The 20620-nt window shown below is 36.6% G+C and overlaps 1 protein-coding gene across 1 annotated transcript in view; it reads right to left on the bottom strand.

Annotated features, from left to right (window-relative positions):
* Rad51 (RAD51 recombinase) overlaps positions 1 to 20620 on the bottom strand; it is a 28063-nt gene that overhangs the window by 1438 nt on the left and 6005 nt on the right. Inside the window, exons 4-7 of the mRNA XM_026392339.2 lie at positions 19532 to 19649; positions 17241 to 17332; positions 9111 to 9205; positions 759 to 872 (exon numbers count right to left, since the gene is read on the bottom strand). Coding sequence (XP_026248124.1) covers positions 759 to 872; positions 9111 to 9205; positions 17241 to 17332; positions 19532 to 19649 — 419 coding nt within the window. The remainder of the gene's footprint in view (positions 1 to 758; positions 873 to 9110; positions 9206 to 17240; positions 17333 to 19531; positions 19650 to 20620) is intronic.

The following is a 20620-nucleotide window of genomic DNA, read 5'->3' as shown; positions in this document are numbered from 1 at the left end:
AACAAGAATTTTCTTTTTTTTTTTTCTCTTGGTACGAGGGGTTGAACCCAGAGGCACTCTACTACTGAGTTACACTCCCAGGCTTTTCTATTTTTTTTTTTTTTTTTGAGAGAAGGTTCTCAATAAGTTGCCAAGGCTGGCCTTAAATCTGAGATCCTCCTGCCTCACTCTCTTGAGTCACTAGCCCAACAAGAACAAGCATTTTCTGAAGACTTTCTAGCCTGTGTCAGTTTCTATTCCTTTATTCAATCCTCTAAAATCTCATATTTTAATTTTCATATAGGTGTTTAGATTATGTTTCTTTTTTGTATGTGTATGGTGATAAGAATTAAATCTAGGGTCTCACACATGCTAGGCCAAGTGCTCTACCACTGAATTATACTCCCAGCCCTTGGCTTCATTTTTCATTAGTGACTCGATCACAAAACAAGAGTGTCAAAATAGGCCAGGAGTGACTATGTACACCCGTTATCCCAGCTATTCCAGAGGCTGAGGCAAGAGAATTGCAAAGTTTAAGGCCAGCCTGGGCAACTGAGTGAAACCATGTCTCAAAAAAGGGCTGAGGTATACAACTCAGTGCTTTAAGTGTGTGCCTAGCAGACATGAAGCTCTGGTTCAATCTCCAGTAAAGCCCATGTGCATATACACATGTCATAAGCATAATAACAGAAATTAAAATTCTCCATTTCTAATTCGGGTTACTATGAACAAGATACAAAAAGCTCTGGGAACATATTTGGTATCTTCTAAGCACATACCTAGACTCTACCATCATGGCTGATGCTTGATAAAGGAGCTGAGTCTGGTGGTCTGTGTTGAATCCTCGAGCATATGCTACATTATCCAGGACATCACTGCCAGAGAGACCATATCTAGAAAAGAGAACATTTCAGGCACAGAACTCAGTCGGGTGAGAAATTCGTTTCTAAGATTTAAATTACCAGGATGGGTAGGTAAGAAGTGGTACCGACAGTGCTTTCAAGATCCAAGAATATAAATACCTTTTTTCCCCTTTTTTGGTGGTGCTGAGTATCAAACCCAGGTCCTTATGCATGCTAGACAAGTGCTCTCTCACTGAGCTACATCCCCAGCACTAAATCCCTTTCTATTATGATATGCAGGCAAACTTCAGAGAAAGATGGCAGCAGCAATTGTTAGAGTAGATATCTAGTACCTGGTAAGACTTTAAGATAAATCAAATTTATTCTTTGAACCACCCTAAGATACCATCTCACTCCAGTAAGATTGGCAGCCACTATGAAGTCAAACAACAACAAGTGCTGGCGAGGATGTGGAGAAAAGGGTACACTTGTACATTGCTGGTGGGACTGCAATTTGGTGTGGCCAATTTGGAAAGCAGTATGGAGATTCCTAGGAAAGCTGGGAATGGAACCACCATTTGACCCTGCTATTGCCCTTCTCGGAATATTCCCTGAAGACCTTAAAAGAGTATGCTACAGGGATACTGCCACATCGATGTTCATAGCAGCACAATTCACAATAGCTAGACTGTGGAACCAACCCAGATGCCCTTCAATAGATAAATGGATAAAAAAATGTGGCATTTATACACCATGGAATATTACGCAGCACTAAAAAATGACAAAATCATGGAATTTGCAGGGAAATGGATGGCACTAGAGCAGATTATGCTTAGTGAAGCTAGCCAATCCCTAAAAAACAAATACCAAATGTCTTCTTTGATATAATGAGAGCAACTATGAACAGAGCAGGGAGGAAGAGCAGGAAGAAAAGATTAACATTAAACAGAGACATGAGATGGGAGGGAAAGGGAGAGAAAAGAGAAATTGCGTGGAAATGAAGGGAGACCCTCATTGCTATACAAAATTACATATAAGAGGTTGTGAGGGGAATGGGAAAATAAACAAGGAGAGAAATGAATTACAGTAGATGGGGTAGAGAGAGAAGATGTGAGGGAAGGGGAGGGGGGATAGTAGGGGATAGGAAAGGTAGCAGAATACAACAATTACTAATAGGGCATTATGTAAAATTGTGGATGTGTAACCGATGTGATTCTGCAATCTGCCTTTGGGGTAAAATTGGGAGTTCATAACCCACTTCAATCTAATGTATGAAATATGATATGTCAAGAGCTTTGTAATGTTGTGAACAACCAATAAAAAAAAAATTATTCTTTGAGGACTCCAGATCTAGAATGAGAATTCCTAATTACAGGGAAACAATATTCTGCAAAACCCAAGGGCAACAAGCCAAAATAAATATATCAATTTGAATTCACATCAACTATTGGTATATGAACATTAAGCCTTCTAAAAAAGGGTCCCCAAACTATAAGTTCAAGGAAGGATTTTACTAAACATATTTCATTTCTTCAAAATTCTCATAATAGTTTCTAGTTACAAGAATAAAACAAGTTACAGTTCAGAATGTGATATTTATGTATGTAGTATAACTGAGTGACATCTGAATTCAATTTATGGCTTAATGATTTTTTTTTCTTTTGTGTCTAAAGAGCAAATAAATTAGCTCCTGTTTTCATAGAATGGACTCACTTCTGCTTCTGCTAACTAAGATATGAATGTTCAAGGTTGCTCAAGAAAGACAATTTCATTCTCATTAAATGTTAAATGTTAAGGGTTGGGGATGTGGCTTAATGATGGAGCACTGGTGTAGTAGGAAAGAGGCCCTGGGTTCATCTTCGCACCATTAAAAAAAAAAAAAGTTTTGATTTATCTATCTGAACAGACTTAACCTGCACTCTTTAAATTTTCTTCAGTTAGGGGGTCTCCTTGTATTGTCCAGGCTAGCCTCAAATCCTGGGCTCAAGTGATTCTCTCCAGTAGCTGGGACTATAGGCATACATTACCACACCTGGCTTTACCTGTACTTATACAAAAGATTTCCTGCATCTCTCAAATAGATGTGATTCTCCCTCTTCAGGATTTCTAAAAATGTGGTTTGAGCTTTTTTATGACACTTGTGAAGAACTACTGTGCCATTCTTTTACTGGAATATAAATTCCTTTAGGGAAAAAACTGGGATGGGATTCACTAATTTCCTAGTATATTTTATATACCTATTAGATTCTGATAAATGTATTGAGCAGCTCAGGAGGCTGAGAGGAGGATGACGAGTTCAAAGCCAGCCTCAGCAAAATCGGGTCACTAAGCAACTCAGTGAGAACTTGTCTCTAAATACAATGGCTGAGTGCCCCTGAGTTCAATCCATAGTACCACTCCCCCAAGATGTTATTGAATGCTTTTATCCACACCCTGAACAATGTGAAAATAATGTATCATCACTTAAAAACAAGTGGTTTTCATGAAGTATAATAGTTATCCCCTTATTTAATAGTTCAAAACAGAATGATCAATTGAATGCAGTGATGCATACCTGTAATCCCAGTGAATTGGAACACAGAAAACAGAAGGATCTCAAGGCTGAGGCCAGCCTTGACAGCCTAATGAAACTCTGTCTCAAAATAAAATGGTTGGGGATATAGGCCCCAGGGTTCATTTCTCAGTAAAACACAAGAGAAAGGGAGATATGGATGGATGGAGGGATAGTGTTTAAAGAAAATCCAGTGTTCTGTAATTCTTTGAGCTTATTCTATGTTCATGATTCTATCATGGGGATAAGGAGATAGGGATGGGGATAGTATTTTTTCTTTTTTTGAGACATTGGGGATTACATTGCACATGCTAGGCAGGTATTCTACCACTTTGCCTGCACTTTAACAAATTATTTTTTTTTGGAGACAGAGTCTCATTAAATTACCCAGGCTGTCCTCAAACTTGGTTATCTCTTGCCTCAGTTTCAGCTGAAATTTCAAGCCTATTCCACTGCACCTGGCTACCATTTGCATTTCTAACAAGTTCCCAGGTGCTAATGTAGCTGTTTTCATGTACATGTGTGCTAATGCACACATTCTGGGAATCCTGTGCCATAGTAACCTGATTGTGCTTTAGTATTCTTCAAAAGTTCATGGCAAATTCTGTTCTGCTGGGAACAGAAATTGGATATTACTTTAAGGAGGCCTATGACTTTCCAGAACTATCAATTGAAAGCAACATATATACATGGAAATTCAATTCTAAAAATTTTCTCACTAGGTAGGTGTGACTAAGATGAATTAATTTCTATTCAAACATATTTTCTCTTCAATGAAAAAAATCATCATAAACATGGCCCTAATTAATAAAGTAATTAATTCATTAATAAATATGAGTGAATAGTTCTAGGGCTATGGGATACCGTGAGTGGCCAAAACAAAGTTTCTATCCTCATGGCTTATATTCTTCTATATTATCTGAATACTTCCTATATTACTGGAAAAAGTCTTAGTGATTCTATCCAAAAGACTGCTAAACAAGCCTGGGAGAGAAGACAGTTCAGCACATACAGCTTCAGAGAACTAAGGTCAGGTTGCAAAAGAGAATAATTCTTTTTTTCTCATGTAAGCAGAGGTAAAGTGCTACAATTATTGTTTCAACCTAATTTTATGCCTCAGTGGTATATATTCAACAGATTGGATCCCTCTGATTATCAAATAGGAAAGAGAATTTGATTATAATTATAAAACTAGAGAAAATATTCTCAAATTAATCAGGCAAGTTTCAACTTGAATCTGACAACACAACATGAAGTAAATTCTCTTTGAGTTTCAGTAAAATGTGTGATAAAAACTAAATTATCATATTTAAGCCTAAACAGAAGAAAATAATTTTGAGTTCATTTGAAAGATGTATCAGCTTTACTGCAATATAAGTAATATACCAAAAAGCAAATGTGTTGTAAATACAAAATTCAGCAAGTTTAAGTAAATTTGCAGATTTGTACAACCATCCACACAGTCCAACTGTGGAACATTTATAACCACAAATATCTCTAAGTCCATTTGCAGTTATTCCAGATTCTTACCCTTTGGAAATTTCATATAAATGGATTGTACAGTATGTGGTCTTTTATATTTAACTTCCACCAGCATGTTTTTAGGTTCATTCATATTGTAACATGTATCAGTGTTTAGATATTTTTAAATTGCCAAACAACATTCTATTGATGGATAAAACATTATTTATTAATTTGCTAGTTGAGACATTTGATAAATTTAACAATAAATGTCATACACAATAGCTCTTGATTTTCTTTACAAGTAAGCACCATTCTAATTTATTCTGTCTCCATGACTTTGATTACTCTAGTACATACTAGTAGAATCACAGTATTTTCCTTTCATGATTGGCTTATTTCACCTATCATAATGTCCATACTGTTTTTTGTGTCAGAATTTTCTTCCTTCCTAAGGCCAAGTAATATTTCATTGTATGTATACATACCACATTTTGCTTATCCATTCATTTGCCAATGAACATTTGGGTTGTTACCACCCTTTGATTGTTGTGTTGTTTTGATTGTGATTGCTGATTAACAGTGTACTGCATTTTCAAGTGCTCCCCTGCTTTAAATTCTTTTGCATATACACTCAGAAGTGGAAATAACTGGATCATATGGCAATTATTCTGTATTTATTTAGGTACCAGGGATTGGATTCAGGGGCATTTGACCATTGAGCCACATCCCCAGAACTATTTTGTATTATTTTTAGATACAGGGTCTCACTGAGTTGCTTAGTGTCTCACTTTTGCTGAGGCGGGCTTTTAACTTGCCATTCTTCTGTCTCAGCCTCCAAAGCCACTGGGATTACAGGTGTGTGCCACCATACCCAGTTTGTGTTTAATGTTTTTGATTAACCATGTAACTAGTAATTACTAGTACCATGTACAGTAAGTGGCTATTCTTTTTTTGCGAATTGATATTAAAGGTTTTATTTTTGAACTCTTAATTCAATTCATCCTTGTGCCATGATCACAATTACTTAATTACTTTATAATGAGCTTATATATTTATTTTTGGCAGTTCTGGGGACTGATCTCAAGGCCTTACATATGCTAGGAAAATACTGAGTTATATCCCCAGCCCTTTAAATTTTATTTAGAGACAGGGTCTCAGCTAAATTGACAGTATACTGCGTTGGCTTTGAACTGCAATCCTCCTGCCTCAGCTTCCCAAGTAGTTAGGAGTATAGGTATGTTATCACTAATCCCGGTCATAATGAGTTTTAAATTGGGAAGTCTAAGACCTTCAATTTTCTTCTTTCTTTTTCAAGAATATTTTGGTTTTTCTGAGTCTCCTACATTCCCATATCAATTTTATAACTGGTTTGTCAATTTTGGCAAAAAACCTTGCTGTAATTTTTATGGGAATAGTGTTGAAGTCTGTAAGTCATGCTAGGTGTGATGGTACATGCCTAGAATCCCAGTTGCTCAGGAGGCTGAGGCCCTGAGCAATTCAGTGAGACTCTGTCTCTATTTTATTTATATTTATAAAAAAGGGTGGGGATATATCATTTAGTGGTTAAACACCCCAGGGTTCAATCCCCAGTACCAAAAAAAGAAAAAAAAATCTGTATTCAATTTAAGGAAGACTGCCATTTAATAGTAGAGCCTTTAACCCATGAATGTGGAATTTCATCTTCAAGTTCTGTTAGCAAGGCTTAAAGTTTTCAATGTGTCTTACTTTTGTCAGATTTATTCTGAAACATTTTCTTTCTTTTTTGAGACAGGTCTCACAATGTTACCCAGAATGGTCTAGAACTATGGGCTCAAGAGATCCTTCTATCTCAGACTCTAAAGCAGCAGAAAGTACAGGCAAGTGCTACCATACCTGTCCACTGTTTTAATTCTTTTTCATTCTACTGTAACTGGAACTGTTTTGTTTTTTGTGGTGCTGGGGATTGAACCCAGGGCCTTATGCATGAAAGGCAAGCACTCTACCAACTAAGCTATATCCCCAGCCTCTGAAACTGTTTTTTGAATTTCTTTGATAATATATAGGAACACAGGGACTGGGGTTGTGGCTCAGTGGTAACTCGCTTGCCTAGCATGCAAGAGGCACTGGGTTCGATTCTCAGCACCACATAACAAATAAATAAAATAAAGGTCCATCAACAACTTAAAAAAAAATATATATATATATAGGAACACAATTAATTTTTGCATATTGACATGGTATCCCACAACCTTGCTGAACTTTTTTTTTTCTAGTTCTAGTTTTTGTGTGGATTCCTTAAGATTTTCTACATACAGTCATCATGTCATCAACAAATAGACAGTTTTACTTTTTCCATTCCAAAACTGGATGCCTTTTATTTCATTTTCTTATCTGACTGCATTGGCAAGGACCTACCTACCACCTTTTTCCTGACATTAAGAGGACAGCATTCAAAATCTCACTGTTAAGTATGATGCCAGTAATAGATTTTTCATAGACATCTATTATGATTTAGATCTGAGATGCCCCACAAAAGCTCATATGTGAGACGATGCAAGAATACACAGACACATCAGATTATGAGCTTTAACCCAATCAGTGTGTCAACCCAGTGATATAGATCAACTGAGTGGTAATTATAGGCAGGTTAGGTGTGGCTGGAGGAGATGAGCCAGTGGAAGTGTATTCTGGGGTTCACATTATCCCTGTTGGGCAGAGCACTCGGCTTCCTGATTGCTATGCCCTGAACTATTTTTATCCTCCACACCCTTCTGCTGTGATGTTCTGCCTAACCTTCTGCCCAGAGTAACTGAAATAGACATCTATGTATGGACTGAGACCTCTGGAACTGTGAACCAGATAAACTTTTTCTCCTCTTATTCTTATTGTTGGGTCTTTTGGCACAGCAACAAAAAAGTTGATGAAAATAACAACCTTCACCAAGGCCTTGAACTCATTATTGACACTGAAAGTACCATCTTTTTTTTTTTTTTTTTTTTTTTAAAGAGAGAGTGAGAGAGGAGAGAGAGAGAGAGAGATAGAGAATTTTTAATATTTATTTTTCAGTTCTCGGCAGACACAACATCTTTGTTGGTATGTGGTGCTGAGGATCGAACCCGGGCCGCACGCATGCCAGGCGAGCGCTCTACCGCTTGAGCCACATCCCCAGCCCCTGAAAGTACCATCTATTATTGAAAGTGAGAGTGATATTGGTCCCCAAATATTGTTGAATTGTCCATTTTTTTTTTCTTTCAATTACTTCAGTTTTTGTTTCACTTATTCTGGTGTTCTGCTGTTAGGTGTGTATATATTTAAGATATTTTTTTTTTATTGCTGGTGAACTGACCTTTTAATTATAAAATGTCCCTCTTTATCAGTATTATTATTTTTTTGTCTTAAAATTTATTTTGTCTGGGCTGGGGATGTGGCTCAAGCAGTAGCGCGCTCGCCTGGCATATGTGTGGCCTGGGTTCGATCCTCAGCACCACATACCAACAAAGATGTTGTGTCCGCTGAGAAATAAATAAATAAATATTAAAAAATTATCTCTCTCTCTCTCCTCTCTCTTAAAAAAAAAAATTTATTTTGTCTGATATAACTATTCATCCTCCTTATGGTGACTGTTTGCATGTGACATCTTTTTCTATCCTTTTACTTTCAACCTATTTGTCTTTGAATTTTGAAGTGTTTCTTTGGAAGTCAGTATGTAGTTGGATTTATTTTTATTTATTATTATTTTTTAAATTTATTTTTTAGTTATAGTTGGACACAATGCCTTTATTTCACTTATTTATTTTTATGTGGTGCTGAGGAGCGAACCCAGGGTTCTGCACGTGCCAGGCGAGCACTCTACCGCTGAGCCACAACCCCAGACCCATAAATTTATTTTTTATCCAGTCTGACAGTGATTAATACATTGACTAAATAATGCCTCCACCCCCTTTTCCTTTTACTACAGAAGACCATTCTTTTGAACCATATACATAATTTGGGATGTGAAGTAACACAAGAAATATTCTTTAGCCAAACTAACACTGGCAATCACCAGTGTTAGTTTTAGTTTTTCTGAGTCTCCTACATTCTCATATCAATTTTATAACTGGTTTGTCAATTTTGGCAAAAAAGCTTGCTGAAATTTTTATGGGAATAGTGTTGAAATCTGTAAGTCATGCTAGGTGTGATGGTACATGCCTGTAATACCAGTTGCTCAGGAGGCTGAGGCCCTGAGCAATTCAGTGAGACTCTGCACAGTGACAAGTGCAGCCATATATTTTCTAGTTTAATAAATAACCTACCTCTCAGCCACTGCTAGCAGTCGTTCTGGCCTAAAGGTACCCTCAGTGTCGATGTACATGGCCTTTCCTTCACCTCCACCCCGGTCAATGGGAAGCTAAAGAGGAAAACCAAAAAACAACAGTGGAAATAATTGATATTTCTGATACAGGTGGACCAAGTTCCCCATGACAGGTCTATAATTCCTCCTACTCCCGATAAAGCAGAGAAGAAAAATAAAATCTCTAAAATGATAAGAGGCAGGAAGAAGTCATTTCCTTTGGATGGAAACACAGTTGGTATTAGACATGAAGCTCTCATATTATGTCTAATAGCACACAAAGCTAGAATCTTGTCAGAGATAGATTGCTCAGAAATATAGTTCAAAGTAGGTGAAAAAATTTGACTGCATACCAATAGAAGATGTATTAGTTAATTAGTACAAATAATTAGAAGATCATTTACCCATTTAGGTCTAATTAACAAGGGATCCTAATCCAATCCCCAATTAATCTTAGCATCAGAACAAATTTATACTTCACTTTTTAAAAAATTTTTTAATATTTATTTTTTAGTTTTTGGTGGACACATCTTTGTTTGTATGTGGTGCTGAGGATCGAACCCGGGCCGCACGCATGCCAGGTGAGCGTGCTACCACTTGAGCCACATCCCTAGCCCCTATACTTCACTTTTTAAAAGAACTTCTTTTTTTGTAGTTGTAGATAGACAGAATGCCTTTGTTTGTTTATTTATTTATTTTTTTGTGGTATTGGGGATCAAACCCAGGGCCTGTACATGTGAGGCAAGCATTCTACTAACAGAACTATATTCCTAGCCCCTATTTGTTTATTTTTATGTGATGCTAAGGATGGAACCCAGTGCTTCACACATGGTAGGCAAGTGCTCTGCCACTGAGCCACAGCCCTAGCCCTATACTTCACTTTATTGAGCAGAGTTCATTTCAAAGGGCTACTGAAGGGGCTTGTCAATGGCCCAGAAGCATCCATAGAAAGTTTAAAATATAAGCAAGAGACATGGTATTTGCTGCAATAGTATATATAGGTGTTAAAAGTGAACAAAGTGAAAAAGGAAAACAATAGTTTGTTATAGTAAGTAGGGAGGAGGGAAGGGAAAAAAAAGAAAAAAAAAGAAAAAAAAAAAAAAAAAAGCAAAATTCTTAGCATGCATGAAGCCCTGAATTTAATTCCCAGCCTCAAAACCTAAAGAACCTAACACACAAAAAACTCCAAATCCCCAAACCTCAAAATCATACACACACACCCAATGAATCAAACAAAAGAGGCAAGAAAAGAACACAGAATATTATGAAAACAGTCTCATAGGCCACAAGGAAAACTCTATTTTAGACTACCCATCCCATGTCAGACACCTTTAAGTTAATTCTACAAATTTTATGTGAATGATGCTTTAAGGATAGTTTCCAAACTAGAAATCTATTTTGGACCCAAAAGTCCCATTTGGATTTTGAGGAAAATCCTTTAGAACATTTTACATTCAGGGGCTGGCAAATACCCTATGCTAATCTTAGAAAAAACTTTTTTCTTTATCCATTTTTCTATCGACAGGCATCTGGGCTGTATCCATAATTTAGCTATTATGAATTTTGCTGCTATAAACACCGATATGGCTGGGATTAAATAAAGTCTTGTAAATCATTTAAATAGTACTCGATGTACAGAAAAGTACTTTGAAGATATGATTTCCCCAAATTTTAGGGCACTGATTTTGTTGTATACTCTACTGTGGAAGGCTTTGTTAATTTAGAAAGAGAATAATTATATTACTATTTGGAAAGTTGGAAGATAAAAATTTTTTATATCATGTGAATGTATGCAAGGAACAAAAGACATGTATAAAACAAAAGGAGGGCCTTGACAGAGGTTAAAAATGTAGAACCAATGGCCAACAGGATCAAAGTAGAAGCTTTTTGAAGTTTGTGGAGAGGAGGAAATCTGGATACTCTGGGGCTAAGTCTCCAGGATATAGATGAATGATTTTCCCTTTCTCTCACTTTCTGATATTGTGAATGCTATCATAAGAAAATTCTTTTGCAACTGGGTGGACCTCCTTAGACAGAAGGGAGGCCATAGATAACTAGGCACAGATAGGCAGATTGATAACAAGGAAACAGAGAAGGTGTCAGATATAATTGAGTCAGTGGTAACCTGGAGCAGATGCAGATCAACTACAGGCTATGTTCTCCAACTTGCCCTATTAGTGTGACCACAGCCATCTTGTGTTATTGGGCTACAGCACAATATTTTTAGCTGTTTTTAAATAACTGCTTAGTATCATAATTTAACTCTTCTTCCTATGCATGTTGTTTCTCATTTTTACCATTTTAATGGTAAAAAAATTCTTTGTATATTTACTCTTTGTATATTTCTGTGAAAGAAAATATACACACACACATAAGAAAGGTAAATGATAAAAAACTATAAACTATATATATATTTTTTGGTACCAGGGAATTGAACCCAGATGTGCTTAACCACTGAGTCACATCCTTGGTTCTTTTTAAATTTTTTGTTTTAAGACAGGGCCTCATTATGTTTCGAGGCTGGCCTTGAACTTGCCAGCCTCCCAAACCACTGGGATTACAGGTGTGCTCCACTATGTCTAGTGAGCATATACTTTTTTTTTTTTTTTTTTTTATTGGTTGTTCAAAACCTTACACGGCTCTTGACATATCATATTTCAGACATTAGTTTCAAGTGAGTTATGAACTCCCATTTTTAAGAGCATATACTTTTAAACTTAATACATATGTTAAATTATTTTTTCAGAATTTTAAAAATTGTTTTGTGGTTGTAGATGGACAGAATGCCTGTATTTTATTTATTTTTATGTGATGCTAAGAAATAGAACCCAGTGCCCCAGACACGTGAAGCAAGTACTCTGCCACTGAGCTACAGCCCCAACCTATCTTTTCAGAATTTTTAAATTAGTCTAGTACTCTGAACAAATATGGAGTGTATTTTTATATTTTAACTGTAGCTCTCAACTTTATATAATTTCAGTGTTAGACATCCAATTCTTAGCAAGTTTTCACTTCATTAAGTTGAGAAAATCTGAACAGTGAGAACAAAGAATGTTTAGATATAAGCAGTAATCTAACATCCTCTCTATACCCCTGGTCCTAGCTCTTAGACTAGTTAAGTGTAATCCTTTCAACTTTTAACAAATTAACATTCTTTTTCTCTGAAAAAAGATCAAAGATCTATAGTTGCTCAGCCACCTGTGAATTTTTAAAAAATATTTTTAGTTGTAGATGGACAAATAGTTTTATTTTATTTATTTTTATGTGGTGCTGAGTACTGAACCCAGTGCCTCATACATTCTAGACAAGTGCTCTACCACTGAGCTACAGCCCTAGCCCTGAATGTTATATTTATAAAGAGACTACATTTACCTGAGACCTTTGCTTCAGTTTATAGTCAACAGGCAATATATGACAACTTAATAAACATTCCCAGGTTAGGACTTTATTTGTAGAACTTCAGAGCATTAGCATATGTTTAATTGCCATGGCAATGATGAACATTATATACTGTGTAAATATTTATTTTACATAAATCCCTTTCAAAACAACATGAGGGGATTGGAGATGTAGCTCAACAGTAGAGCACTTCTTTAACACAAGGAAGCTCTGGGTTTGATCCCCAGCATGACAAAAATCAAAGCAGTTGTTAACATAGGTAAAACATTTCTATTTAAAAAGGTCACACAGGGCTGGGGATGTGGCTCAAGCGATAGCACGCTCGCCTGGCATGCCTGTGGCCAGGGTTTGATCCTCAGCACCACGTACAAACAAAGATGTTGTGTCCGCTAAAACTAAAAAATAAATATTAAAAAAATTCTCTCTCTCTTTAAAAATAAATAAATAAATAAAAAGGTCACACAAGGGGTTGGGGTTACAGCTCAGCGGTAGAGCACTTGCCTAGAACTTGTGAGGTATTGGGTTTGATCCTCAGCACCACATAAAAAAATAAATAAAGATATTAATGTCCATCTTTTTTAAAAAAAATCTTAAAATAAATAAATAAATGAATAAATAAAAGGCCACACATCATGTTCAATGACCCAATTAAGGTTAAATCCCCTTCCAACCACTATGCTAGGTATCAAACCCAGGGCCTCACATATGCTAGTCAAGTCTTCTACCACTGAGCTACATCCCAAAAGGGTAATACAGTTTTTGTTTTTTTTTATTTGTTTGTTTGTTTGAGTTCAGAGGCCCTTTACCACTGAGAGCTACATTCTTACCCCTTTTTCCTTAAGCAATATCTTAAATAGTGCTCTTCTACTTTAGCTATCAAATTTCTAATGGTGCTCAAGCAAGTTTTATAGCTTACTACCACTCTCCTCAATATTTTGTTATCTTCAAAGTTCTTTCTTTCTTCTTCAAACTCCTTCTTTCTCAGAATTATTCATGAGGAGGGCCAACAATGACACAGGTGTACTTGATATTGAAATTCTAACTTGGCTGTCTCATAAGACATATGGTGATATTTTGGTTTGCAAAGAAAAGATCAGTGGAGAGGGCTAGGTTGTATCTCAGTGGTAGAATGCTTGCCTAGCATATGTAAGCACTGGATTCGATCCTCAGTACCACACAAAAAAAAAATAAATTGGGGGCTGGGGATATAGCTCACTCAGTAGAATGCTTGCCTCACATGCACAAGGCCCTGGGTTGAATCCCCAACACCACTAAATAAACAAATAAATAAATAAATGGCACTGTACCCATCTGCAACTTAAAATAAATAAATAAATGGAAGATCAGTGGAGCAATCAAAGAAGCAATAAAATGTAAGTGAGAAAGGTAAATGATAGAAAAACAAAACTATCAAGCTGGTTTGCTTGATGGTAGATAAACTTATTCATAAAGAAACAGAATATTCTTCTACCTTAACAAACAGCATTCATCATCTCAAGAAAATGGTGGGCCCATGTCAGGGCATGGTGAAGCATGCCTGTAATGCCAATGACATGGGAGGTCAAAGCAGGAGGATTTCAAGTTCAAGGCCAGACTCAGCAACTTAGTGAGACAGACTGTCTCAAAATAAAAAGGACTGGGAATGTAGCTCAGTGGTTAAGTGCTCGAGTTCAATCCTCAGTATTGTAAACAAAATAACAAGAAATAATTTTTCTTTGAAATATCAAGAATGATGGTAAAGTCTCAAAAAATTTTGATGCAAGAATTGGTTCATAAGAATAGTCCAGATTCTATGAACCTGGACTGACCCACTCCCAGGAATTATATCCTTAAAGCCAGAGAATGTGAAGATGACCTATTCAGAAAAGAAAAAAGGCACCCACTAAATACTGTTTGACACTAACCAGGAAGTTTGTTAGCTTTCTCTTCTATATTCTACACTCTCTTGTAGATATTTCATTTTCAGAGATTCCACTGTTACTTCTGTACATGACTTGATTCCATATTCATCAATACTGGTAGATAAAATGGGTACAATGGTACGTGCCTGCAATCCCAGTTGCTTAGAAAACTGAGGTAAAGGATCACTTGAATTCAGGAGTTCAAAGCCTGCCTAGGCATTGTATTGAAGACCCTGTCTCATATATTAAGAAACCTCTGCTAGATATTTTCACTTGGGTTTTTTTTTTGGACACCACCAACCCATTGTCTCTAAACTTGAACTCATATTTCCATAAAACTCTCCAGTTAGATGCTTTTAATAATCTTAGATCAAATATCCTCAGCTCTAACTTTTCAACAGGTTGCTACCAGAATATTTCTCCAAGTTTTATTTTCCTGTTGAAAATTTTGAAATATTCCCTACTCTTTACAGAACCAAGTTTAAACTTCACTGGAAGTTGGTGTTGGTGCTGAGGATTGAACCTAGACCTTATGCATGCTAAGCACATACTCTACCACCAAGCTATGTCCCTAGCCCAATTTTATACTTTGTATCTACACTGAAGACCTTGATTTATGATATGATCTTGATTTCTTTTCTCCTCTCCTAAGTACTTTAATTTAAGACAAGGGGTCTCATTATATTACCCAGGCTGGCTTTAATTTGTCATCTGACTGCCTCAGCCTCCCCAGTAGCTGGGATAACAGGCATGTGCCACCAAGCCCCATTTTGATATATCTTTTTAAGGTTCATATCCTACAATTTTCTACCTAACTGCTAAACAGGCTATATGTGAACAGATTTATGTATTATCTTCTTATACATTATGTCTTCCCATCGAGTGTGTTGTGTATTCCATTCAATACACTTAAATTCTTTTAATTTCTTTCTCCTAAATTTTGTATCCTTTAGAACTCTACTCCAATAACCATCTATCCTTCTATCTTTCTTTTTTTGGTACTAGGGATTGAACTCAGGGGCACTTAATCACTGAGCCACATCCCTTGTCCTTTTCATTTTTTTTTTTTGTTGACAGACCTTTTTTTTTTATTATTCATTTATTTATATGCAGTGCTGAGAATTGAATCCAGTGCCTTACCCATGCTAGGCAAGTGCTGTACCACTGAGCCAGAGGAAAAGGGACACTCATCCATCATAATTTAAGAAGGACCAAGTATGAGATAATGTTTAAGAGAGCATACCTAATTGGAGAAACTCAGTAGATTAGCCAAACAGTACTCCTCCTTGTGTTTTTATTTTGAGATAGGGTCTTGCCAAGTTGCTTAGTCTTGCTACATTGCTGAAGCTGGCTTTGAACTTTCGATCCTCCTGCCTCAGCCTCCTAAGCCATTGGGATTATAGACATGCACCACTTTGTCTGGCTTCCAATATCTTTCTTTATAAAGATACATACTCTGATTACTCTAGAGTAAAGCAATCCTTCCTTCTCCTTTAAATAGTTAAGCTATTTCCTTTGTATCATTTATTTTACAGTATGTCAGGCATGCCCTAGAACTTCATTTCTATAATCTCCATCCATTCAAATTCTATTGAATGATTACTGAATAACAAATAATGACTTAGCTTCTAGCAACACAGCAGGGAACAAGCCAGTTATAGGATCTACCCTTATGAAGGTTTTAATGCTCTGAAGTCTAGTTTGATTCCTGTATTTATTACTTAAATGAACGTATTAAGCAATTATTTAACCCAGTGTGTATGTTCCCAAATCCACCCATTAATGAGAGCATAAGTAAAAGAAAACAAGGGAAGATTTTTTTTTTTTAAGATAGAGAGAAAGAGGAGAGACAGACAGACAGAGAGAGAATTTTTTTTAATATTTATTTTTTAGTTTTCAGTGGACACAACATCTTTGTTTGTATGTGGTACTGAGGATCGAACCCGGGCCGCACGCATGCCAGGCGAGCGCGCTACCGCTTGAGCCACATCCCCAGCCCAAGGGGAGATTTTCCAACAAAGGAAATACTAGGCATAATTGTATTCTGATGAGGACATCTAAGAGAAATCAAACAGAATGGAAGGAGGAGTCTGTGAGAGGACGGCAACAGATGGTAATCAGATCACAGTGTTAGGGATGAGCTATTGAGAGGAAAAGGGACACATATCCATCATAATTTGAAATAAAGATGGGTAAAATTATAGCTGGATTTGTAGATTTGACGTGAAAAGCAGGTTAGATCCCTGGCTCAGAGTGAGGGTTGAAAGAAACATGAAGGTTTGAGGAGAAAGGACCAAGTATGAGATAAAGTTTAGGAGAGCATACCTAACTGGAGAAACTCAGTAGATTAGCCAAACAGTACTGAATGCTAATCTAAATTTAAATCTTGAATTTAAAGCGAAATCAGTCAACTTTATGGTATGATTTTTCTTCAGTATGATCAGTAAAAAATTTGGGTTCAAATACCGAGAAATAGGATTCCTCTAAGGTTGGTATCTCTTCAAGTGGATACAAAAGTTGAGGTTATTTCTAAAGGAATTACTTTAATGATCAACCATAATATGCAAACTAATGAAAAAAAGGGCAGGTAAAGCCAGGAGAGGCCTAAGGGATAAGAAAGTATTTGAAATCAGTGATATGGAAGTTTCTATGATGTGGAAGATTTGCAGTAGGAGTCTATCTTCCAACTAGCTATAGGAGTCCTGAGGACAAAGAAAGTCCCTTTATGTCTGTCCTAATAGATGTTTGCAAATACACGAGACAACTAATCCTTGCTGATTTAATTAGCTCACCTGGCATGTTACAGCTAGTGTATGACAGATCTGGGTCTTCCCAGTTCGGAATTCCCCAAACATCTCTGTGATAGATCCAGTTTCAATTCCACCTAAAAGCAACAAGAAGCACTTCTCAGAACAATAAAATGTTGAGACTACAATGAAACATTAGAAATGTTGTTGGAGCTCATCAGAAAGATGTTTTTATAACTTAGAAATTGAAATTTCAATAAGCAGTAACTTGTTAAACTTATTTTGAAATAATTATAGATTTATAGAGTTGCAAAGAAATGTACAGGGAGGTTCTGTGTACTCTTCATCTAGCCTATCAGAAAGTTGACACTGGTATAAGCTAGAGTTTGTTCAGATTTCTCCAGTTACACATGCACACACTTACATGACTGTACAGTTCCAGACAATTTTTTCCAATGTGCAGCTTCAAGTAACTACCATTAATAGTTGGGGGGTGATGGTGTACAACTGTAGTGTCAGCGACTTAGGAGGCTGAGGTATGAAAATTTTAAGGTTGAAATTAACTTTAGCAACTTGGTGAGACCCTCTCTCTCTCAAAAAAAAAAAAAAAGAAAGAAAGAAAAAAGGGGGGTTACGGAAGGCTAAATGTTTACCTTGGTGGTAGAGCACACCTGGATTCAATTTCTAGTACTGGGGTGGGGTGGGGGTGGAGATGCACCAAAACAAACCCAAAAAAACCTACCACCACAACCAAGATACAAAACTGTATTGTTACAAATCAATAAGCAGCTATTTAAAAATGATACTACATAAAACTAAGTGTATCTTATATACCTAACATTGTAGTTTACATTTATATGTATTACTCATTTATTTTGAATAACCTATAATGTAAAAAGTCCTTTTATCCTCATTTTGGAGAAAACTGAGGTGTATAGATTTTAAATGATTTTGGAGAGAGGATGAACACTCAAATTTGAGCTTTATTCCAGAATCCATGGCATTTTGTACCCAAAGAAGGAAGAAAAGTTGAATGATGAGATAACAGGGAAAGAAGCAAGAACCAAATCTAATTTATACCAGTTAGATAGCTACGCCTTCAAAAGTTCAAAAACCCTAGTTTTCCTTAAAGTCCTGAAGATTAGTGTGCATTACACTATTAGTATTAAAACAGAGTACTTTGGGAATGGTAGAACATATGAGGACCTACGTTCAATTCCCATCACCACCCATACCTAAGTACAAAGGCGATTTTTATTCAGCAAACTTTCAACCTTGTGGTAGAGTAGATCATAACTAGTTTTATTCCTTAAGCAGAGGAAGTTTATTGCCTGAATTATTTAACTTGAAGATAATTTTAGGGGCTGGAAGTGTAGCTCAGTGATAGAGGGCTTGCCTACACATGGGAAGCACTGGGTTTGATCCTCAGCACCGCATAAAAATACAAACAAAAGATAATTTTATTATTTTATAAGTCAAATTCCAACCCCCAAAGTTTTTTTTTTTTAAATTTTCAACTCATTGTACACAAATGGAGCACAACTTCTCATTTTATCTGGCTGAACACCTAGCAGTCTTAATTCTTCAATGTGGATACTTCCCTTAAGTCTTAATCATATTGTAAGGGGGGTCCGGTGAAACATCGGAGGGAGAGACCACCCAAGAGACTGACTCCATGCAATTGGCAAAAGGGGATTTATTGAGGATCCATTCCAGCGCGCTGGGACTCTGTGCTCACTCAAGAAGGGAGAGCAGCCCAGAGCCCAGAGCAGAGTTCAAGCGGAGCTTAAATACACTTTTTGGAGAGGGTGGGGGGCTTTGCATACATCAGAACAAATCATCATGAGGCGCGGGAAAATTGAACAACAACCCTGAGTCAGGATTAGTGCATACATTGGCGGGAACAGATTGGACAGGGGTGATTGGTGCTCCTAAGTGGGGTACACATTCAAACTGATTGGTTTAGGTCCTGCAATGCCTACGTGCCAAGCAACTCGGAACCCTTAGCTATTAAACAACCAGAAAGTCAGTGGAAATATTTACTGGGCAGTTCCAGTATTGTCCTAACAGCTACAGGGATTACAGGTTTTGGGGGTAGCAGAGGGACTCTAACAATACCTAGTCTTTTACTTTTTAACCCAATCTCTGCACTTTGGAAACTTTAGGATGCCTGGTCTTTTACACTTTAACTCAGGCTCTGTGGCTTAAAATCAGCTTGGAAATTTTACCTTTACAATATCTAACATGTAAATCATGCTTAAATATTTCAGTTTTGTTCCTATAACTTGCACACTTTGCTAAACAGTTTACAACATGGGTTAACGAATTCATATTACCTTGAAGTAGTTTGTCAAGCTCTTTGGAGCCAGTAGTAATCTGTATGATCTCTGACCGCCTTTGATGGAATTCAGTTGCAGTGGTGAAACCCATTGGAACTAATTTAGCTGCCTCAGCCTGAGAAAATTAAGGAATGTTAAATCAACCAAATAATAACCCTTACCTGGAAAGTCTGTGATCAAAGTGCTAGAACTACAAGTCTTCTCTAAGATACCAGCGATACCAATGTTGTCTTTCAAAGGTTTCTACTGTCAAATTCAAATGAATTTTTTTTTTTTAAGTTGTAGATCCTTAGCATCCAGGAATTCACAACATAAAATATCTGAAATCAAATCCCTTTCTATATCATTTTGCATATCTCAATTTACTCATTTTAGATTTACATTTATGTGTTCCCAGAAGCAGAGAACTGATATCATTCCTAAAACTAAGATATGACACTGCATAAGTGAAGACCCTGTCAGCTTTTGTTCAGTCATGAAAAGTGATGCCCAGAAAGTGACAGCAAATAGACCTTGGGAACCCCTGTTGGCATTTAGTCAAAATCACAGTATGCCTTTATCTTCTTTTCATGGTGCTAGGGATTGAATCCGTGCAGAGTACATGCTAGGTAAGCGTTCTACCACTGAGCCATATCCCCAGCCCAAATCAATCTTTTAACAAAAGTATTAGACATAATACAAAAGTATTAGACATAATAATTTTATCAAACCCACTGCTTCCTGCATGCTAGACAAGAGCTCTACCACTGAGCCACAATCCCAGCCCTCAGAATTCTTTTTATATATACATATATATTTTTATATTTTATTTTTTTAGGTGGACACAATATCTTTATTTTACATTTATGTGGTGCCGAGGATTGAACCCAGTCTCATGCATGCTAGGCACTGAGCCACAACTCCAGCCCTCAGAATTCTTATTTACAATTAAGCCACCACTTCAATAAACATTTAATTAAGTAACCCAATAAATGATTTCATACTCACATAGATAGCAACATCTTCACTCTTATCACTTACATTAGGAATTACTTAGGGTTTTTTAGCACTGTAAATTTTACAAATTGAGACTAAATAAATATATAG

The sequence above is a fragment of the Urocitellus parryii genome, chromosome 6 (assembly GCF_045843805.1).
Source record: "Urocitellus parryii isolate mUroPar1 chromosome 6, mUroPar1.hap1, whole genome shotgun sequence".
Taxonomy (NCBI): domain Eukaryota; kingdom Metazoa; phylum Chordata; class Mammalia; order Rodentia; family Sciuridae; genus Urocitellus; species Urocitellus parryii.
Note: the sequence above shows the minus strand (reverse complement) of the source record. Positions and strands in the feature narration are given on the sequence as shown.